General features: G+C 34.7%; 1 protein-coding gene across 1 annotated transcript in view; it reads right to left on the bottom strand.

Moving 5' to 3' along the window:
* Nucleotides 1-1511, bottom strand: part of LOC111465704 (signal peptidase complex subunit 3B-like) — a 3231-nt gene extending 1720 nt beyond the window's left edge. The window contains exons 1-2 of the mRNA XM_023110216.1: nt 1300-1511; nt 1130-1177 (exon numbers count right to left, since the gene is read on the bottom strand). Of these exons, the coding sequence (XP_022965984.1) occupies nt 1130-1177; nt 1300-1425 (174 nt within the window). The 5' untranslated portion in view covers nt 1426-1511. The remainder of the gene's footprint in view (nt 1-1129; nt 1178-1299) is intronic.
* Between the last annotated feature and the right edge of the window lie 6381 nt (nt 1512-7892).

Consider the following 7892-nt stretch of genomic DNA (forward strand, 5'->3'; position numbering starts at 1 on the left):
TTTTTTTTTTTTTTTTTTTTTTTTTTTTTTTTTTTTTTTTTTTTTTTTTTTGTTGGTAATATGTAACCGTCCAAACCCACGGTTAGTAAATATTGTCTACTTTGGCTTATTACGTATAGCCGTTAGCCTCATGGTTTTTAATACGTGTCTGTTAGGGAGAGGTTTCTACACCCTTATAAGGAATGTTTTGTCCCCTCTCCAACCATTGTGGGATCTCACAATCCACCCTCTTTGAGGCCCAACGTCCTCGCTGACACATTGCCTAGTGTCTGTTTGGCTCTGATACCATTTGTAACAGCTTTAGCCCACTGCTAGTAAATATTGTCCGCCTTAGCTCGTTACGTATCACCGTTAGTCTCACGGTTTTTAAAACGTGTGCTAGGGAGAGGTTTCCACACTCTCATAAGGAATCCTTTGTTCCTCCCTCCAACCAATGTGAAATATCACAATCCACCATCTTTTGAGGCATAGAGTCCTCGCTGGCACACTGCCTAGTGTTTATTTGGCTTTGATACCATTTGTAACAACCCAAGCCCACTGCTAGTAGAATTTGTCCATTTTGGCTCGTTATGTATCACCATTAGCCTCACTGGTTTATAAAAAGCGTATGTTAGGGAGAGGTTTCCACACTCTTATAAGGAATCCTTCGTTCCCCTCTCCAACCAACGTGGGATCTCACAATCCACTCTCCTTGAGGTCCAGCAAGACGCTGACACATTGTCCAGTGTCTGTTTGGCTCTGATACCATTTGTAATAGCTCAAGCCCACCCTAAGTAAATATTGTCCGATTTGACCCATTACGTATCACCGTCAGCCTCGCGGTTTTAAAACGAGTCTACTAGGGAAATGTTTCCACACCCTTATACGAAATGTTTCCTTCCCCTCTCCAACCAACGTTGGATCTCACACTAACCTATGGGGTCTTCTCCCCAGCCATTTTCAATCATTTTCAGATAAAGAATCTCCCAATTCATCAAAGAACAAACCACGTACTCCAAAAGATGGGAACAAAGGGGTCATAAAGCTCATCACGTTCATAAAAATGAAATCAACTACACAATTAACCTCAAAATCCCTCTCCTCACACAAATTCCCACGAACTCAAAGAGAAAAGCCAATGAAACCATACCTCATCGTTTCCATTAGGTTGATTCTGAAACCAATTGATACTCAAAACCTAATGGGTATCAAATCAAATCACCAAATGAGTATCAAAAACCAACCAAAATCCAAGAGAATTCAAACCACAGATCCAAAAGGAAGAGAGAAAACAAAAACCCAGAAAGAGATAAGAGAGACCTGAACTTGTGCCATGGGTGAAGGCGATTTGAGGGTATCAGAAAACGAAGCCAGAGCACAAATGATAGCAAGTATGGTAGCCGCAAAGGTCACCAAAGCGTTGGCTCGATACCCAAATGAATGCATTCTTCAAATGGGTTCCTCGCAGCGAGAGAGGAGGAGGGAAAAAGAGAAGAAACAATGCGAGAGACTTGGAAAAGAAATGGAGTCTCGAACATAGCAGAAGGAATCCATATTTTCAAATTTAACTCTGCTTCACAGCCTCCTCGTCCGTCCCCATCTATTCTATTTTCCGTTCACAATTTTCTATTTATTTTTAGGATGTTTATTATTCTTTAATTTTTTTTTAATTATTTTCATTTTTGAATGTAATGTTTATTTAAACATTCTAATGAATTAATATATTTGATGAGTATATATTAATATTTCATTAGAGGAGAGATTTCAAGAAATGGTAAATCTATTCACTCTATCAATAACCGATCGGCTGTATTATAAGGGATTTGCCTTTTCTATTGATTCCTATGGATAGGACTATCAATAACTGATCGGCTGTATTATAAGGGATTTGCCTTTTCTATTGATTCCTATGGATTGGACTATCAATAACCGATCGGCTGTATTATAAGGGATTTGCCTTTTCTATTGATTCCTATGGATTGGACTATCAATAACCGATCGGCTGTATTATAAGGGATTTGCCTTTTCTATTGATTCCTATGGATTGGATCAAAAACAACTCTTGAATGAGATCAGGTGTATCATGAGGGATTTTTCTTTTCTATTGATTCCTACCGATTGGATCAAAAACAATTCTTGAATGAGGTATTCAACTATAGGGATGAATAGAAAAAGAAATGTTTATTGGTTCTACCTCCTATTTTTTAGGAAGAGAAAGAATCTTTTTATCGAACGATTAGAAAAAAAAAAAAAAAAAAGGGTCCCGACCCGGGAATGATTTGGAAGATCCTAAACAAAAAATAGTGGTATTTGTTAACAACAATATAACAGGGACAGTCAATCAATATTAAATTTTGTACTTGACTGTTTGGTACATTTACTAATGATAAAAAAAACATTTTTTGAAATATTTTCAAGTTTGTATTAATAAATTTTTAAAAAAAGAGTTTTTTTTTTTTAAGTATAGTTAAAAATTAAGGGTATTGTGACGATTTTTTTAAAAGTTAAAAGGGTATTTTTGAAATAAAATATAAAATTTAGGGATATTTTCTGATGTAATATGATTATTAAATTCAAAGTTAAATTAATAAAAATTCTCTTAAAACTATGTATTTTATCTAACAATACTCTTAAATTTAAAAAAAAATGCCATTAAACATTAAAAAATACCATTGTCAATGGAAACGTTAATACTTATTTCAAAAATATTCTTTTAATTTTTAAAAATGTTCAATAAATACCCTTAAATTTTCAAAAAAATACCCTTTAAGTTTTCAAAATTTTCATTAATATTCTCGAACCTTTTTAAAAACTTCAAAAGCACCTATACTTTTTTGAAAAATTAAAAAAATACTCTTTGATACGTGGAAATCACTCTAAAGGGAGTAAGATTCATATTACCTTGTTGATCGAATATCTCAAGGCAAGAACATTGTTTGAGATTCGAATCACTCCACAAGCAAGATTGATCATGTCTAACTTGAATGATTCTTGTTGATCAAATATCTCAAGGCAAGAACACTTGCTTGAGATTCAAATCACTCCACAAGCAAGATTGATCATGTCGAGCTTGAATGATTTTACATGCAACCTAAACTATACAGAAATTAATAAAATTTTCAAGGTATTATTGAAAGTTTTGGGGTATATTTGAAACAAATTACAAAGTTTAGGACATTTTTATTAATTTAGCCAAAATTCGAATGGTAATGGCCAATTTCCCATTATACCCCTACTCCTCTATGTAAACATGCATTTCAATGGCCCATAATCCACTTTAACCAAAGATGGGCCAAGACAATTATGAATAATTGGGCTTCTTTTTTAAAAAAAAAAACAATAATTAAAAATGAAAATATTTTCAAAGATTCAAAATATCTATAACAAAAAGTTCCTTATCGCTGTTAGCTTCATAGTTTTAAAACGCGTCTGCTAAGAAGAGATTTTCATACCTTTATAATGAATGCTTCGTTTCCTCTCCAACCTCCTTGTCTACGACTGCCCATGTCCACCGCTACTAGATATTGTCTTTCTTGGGTTTTTCCTTTCGGACTTCCTCTCAAGGCTTTAAAACGCGTCTGCTAGGGAAGGTGTTTTGTTCTTCTCCCCAACCAATGTGAGATATCACAGTCCACCCCTCTTCAGGGCCCAGCATCCCCACTGACACTCATTCCTATCTCCAATCGATGTACGAGCCTTGTCAAATTCACCCCCCTTCAGGGCCCAGAGTCCCCGCTGGCACTCGTTCCTTTCTTCAATCGATGTGGGACTACCACCCCCCTTACTGACACACCGCCTTGTGTCTACTCCCCTTCGGGGAACAGCCTCCTCGTTGGCACATAGTCCGGTGTCTGGCTCTGATACCATTTGTAACGGTCCAGGTCCACCGCTAGCAAATATTGTCCTTTTGGGGCTTTCTCTCAAGGCTTTAAAACTCATCTATTAAGAAAAGGTTTTCACACCCTTATAAAGGGTGTTTCGTTCTTCTCCCGAACCAATGTTGGATATCATACTCTAATACCAGTTGTAACAGCTCAAGCCTACTACAAACAGATATTGTCCACTTTGATCCGTTACGTATCACCATCAACCTCACGATTTTAAAACGCATCTACTAAAAGTGTTTTACATATCCATAACAATACAGTGAGTGTTTTAGAACTGTTCCAAGATATATTGAAAATTCAAAACATTACACACTAATCAATCAAAGAAAGATTCAACCGTTAAAAAAAAAAAAAAAAGTTAAATCTTTATAATCTTTCCATTCTCTAAATAAAACAAACAGTAATTTACCTCGTGGTAGATGTTAGCTGTTCGAGTCTCCTAAGTTGATCGGAATGATGATTTTACCATGTGAAATTACACAAATACCCCACAAAACCATGGTGGAGATCCCTGGCATATTAAAAAATAAATGACCTTTTTGTGGAAAAAGTTAATTATTATTTTCATTGGGATCCAAAACCCTAATAGATTTGTTGGAAAAGTATGTCACATGGGACTCTCTCCCTCTAGGCATTTCTCTCTCTAGATGAGTAATTTTTGTAATTTTGTTTAGGTTCAAAGAAACCCATAATGAAAATGTATTGATGTGACCAAAAAATGAAAAGGAATTGAATTTTATTTCAAAAGATATAATTATTGGTTTGTGCTTTATCACATATATATATATATATATATATATATATATATATATATAGGTACAAGATTGATCCGAAATCTCGAGCAATTTTGTTTAGCTCGTAAGGTTTGTGTTGGATTATTGATAAAAAAAATAACTCATTGATCTGATATCTTGAGCATCTTAATCTAGCTCATAAGGGTTGTGTTGGATTAGTAACGAAAAAAGAAAAAAGACTCATTGGCTTGAAATGTCGAGCAACTTAATCTAACTCGTAAAAGTTGTGTTCGATTATTTACAAAAAAAAGACTCATTGGCTTGAAATTTCGAGCAACTTAATGTAGCGGTTATGTTCGATTATTTACAAAAAAAGCTCATTGACTTGAAATTCCGAGTGGCTTAATCTAGCTCGGAAGGTTTGTGTTGAATTATTAACAAAAAATAACCCATTGGCCTGATATTCGAGCATCTTAATCTAGCTCATAAGGGTTTTGTTGGATTATTAACAAAAAAAAAAAAGAAAAAAAAAATTCATTACCTTGAAATCTCGAGCAACTTAATCTAGCTCGTAAGGTTTGTGTTAGATTATTAACAAAACAATAACCCATTGACCTGATATCCTGAGCATCTTAATCTAGCTCGTAAGGTTTGTGTTGGATTATTAACAAAAGAAAAAATCGATTGATCTGAAATCTCGAGCAACTTAATCTAGCTTGTAAAGGTCGTGGTCGATTATTTACAAAAAAAAGCTCATTGACTTGAAATTTCGAGCGGCTTAATCTAGCTCGTAAGGTTTGTGTTGGACTATTAACAAACAAAATAACCCATTGACCTGATATCCCGAAATTAGGGTTATAACCCAACCTAATCCTACCATACTCGTAAAATTATTATGAATATTAAAAATATTTGACGTTTGTAACCGATGTTAGTGATTTGTGAATATTTCATATTTTAACCTTATGAGATTTTAGTTATAATCGGAATATCTCATAAATAACTAAAAAAAAATAACTCCGACAACCCAACTAAAAAATAGAGAGTTGAGTTGTGAACTCTATTTAGGTCGGTCACCCTGGTCAACGACCCAACAAATCCAAAATTTCGAGTTAGTTTAGAAGATTTCCCTAACCCAACCTATTTACACACCTATAGTCGGATTGAGTAGAGTTCATTATTTGATAAGGGTTACTTGATCGGGAAAAGATTATAACCCGAACATTTTAATTAGGTCTGAACCCGATCTGATCTGACCTAACCCATGAATACCTCTATTGCATGTGACTTTTGTCGTGGTTAACTGAGTTAAACCAAACGAAATCAATTATAGAAATTAGTAAATTATAAATATAAATATAAATTATGGTTCAAGATTGAAATCATATCATTAAGCCATGCATTGTCTAACAATTATTGTGGTGACTATGCATTGCTATGATCACTTTCTAGGTTCAACAACGTCTCATCATAAACCATCTAGAATTCTTATCACATGCATTAACTTTCTTTGTTTTTTTAATTTAATTAATAGAACTCCCTAAACTAAACATCATTAAGATAAAAACGTCACGTCATGATACTAATTTGCGGTATATCTATGCATGTAACAGCTCATGCTCACCGTTAATTGATATTGTCCTTTTTGAACTTTCCCTTTATAGGCAAGGGCTTTCTCTCGAGGTTTTAAAACGAGTTTGTTAAGAAGAGGTTTTGTGAGGTTCCACATTGGTTGGGGAGGAGAAGAAGCATTCGTTATAAGGGCGTGAAAATCTCTCTCTAGTAGACACGTTTTAAAGCCTTAAGGGGAAGCCTGAGAGAGAAGGCACAAAAAGGACAATATCTGCTAGCAGTGAGTAGTTACAAATGGTATCAGTGCCAGACATTGGGTGATGTGTAAGCGAGGAGGCTGAGCCCCGAAGCGGGGTTGGAAACTAGGTGGTGTGCCAGCAAGGACGCCGAGTTTCGAAAGGGGTGGATTAGGAGGTCCCACATCGATTGAAGAAGGGAATAAGTGTCAACATGGACATTGGGCCCCAAAGGGAGATGGATGGTGAGATCCCACTGTTGGATGATGGAAGTCCCACATCGGTTAATTTAGAGAATGATCGTGAGTTTATAAGTGAGGAATACTAACTCTATTGGTATGAGGTCTTTTGGGGAAGCCCAAAACAAAACCATGAGAGCTTATGCTCAAAGTGGATAATATCATACCATTGTTGAAAGTCGTGTTCGTCTAACATGGTATCAGAGTCATGCCCTAAACTTAGTCCCAATAGATTGGTAAATGAGCCTCGATTAAGGGGAGAGGCGCACTTTGTTCGAGGGGAGGTGTTAGATGATGGAAGTCACATATCGGCTAATTTAAGGAATTAATGCTGGCCTCAAAGAGAGTCGCTTTGTTCGAGGGGAGAGAACAATATTTGCGTTTTGTTCCCCTCTCCGATCGATGATGTTGGATTTCTAGGTTAAAATACATTTCAAGTCTCGGGAGAAGACGTTTGACTATTGAAAGGTGGTCAACAACCCAATCTTTTTTTAACGATTCAATCTTAGAAAGAGTCGATCAATTATTGCAACCTGATCTATGAAAAACACAAGTCAATATTATAGCTGAAAAATCGAACTGTCTCTTTTGAATTGTCTTACTTTTTTATTTAATCGTTAGGTAAATAATTAAGATTTAATTTTTTATTTTAAAATAAAATTACATCATTTCTAAAAAGTTCCAAGAAACAAAACTAAAAATATTATAATATTCATAAAAATTTAGAATTTTATTGGTTTATTACAAAAATTAATACACATTTTTCCATTAAACCAAAAAAAAAATTATGAGGTCCACGTAGGCAAGAAATCATTTGATCTGACGTGGCAAAATCTGATGAAGGCAGTGTGTGGGTGGGGTTAGAGTGGTTTTAGGAGGAAGCCCCAGGTTTTTTTAAACAGACCGTACGGTGACTAAAAGCTGCCACGTGTACGGCGGAGACAAGAGGAGACAAGGTAGACTTCCAATAAGAAAATGACGAATCACTTTATGTCGAAATCAAACAGTCAACAGTATGGTGAACTGTGAGGTATGTTTGGGTTAAATTTAAAATATGATTTTTCTTAAATAAATTAAATTGAAAATTCAAATTATTATTAATTTAAAAATATTTATTTATTTCCGTTATATTAATAACTAAAATTTCATAAATTTTACCTATCTTACTATTACAAATATCAAATATTCTTATTTTCGTAATAATTTTGAAAATAAGGTAGGGTTGGATTTGATTGTAACCCTATT

Source organism: Cucurbita maxima, unplaced genomic scaffold (genome assembly GCF_002738345.1).
Source record: "Cucurbita maxima cultivar Rimu unplaced genomic scaffold, Cmax_1.0 Cma_Scf00029, whole genome shotgun sequence".
Lineage (NCBI taxonomy): Eukaryota > Viridiplantae > Streptophyta > Magnoliopsida > Cucurbitales > Cucurbitaceae > Cucurbita > Cucurbita maxima.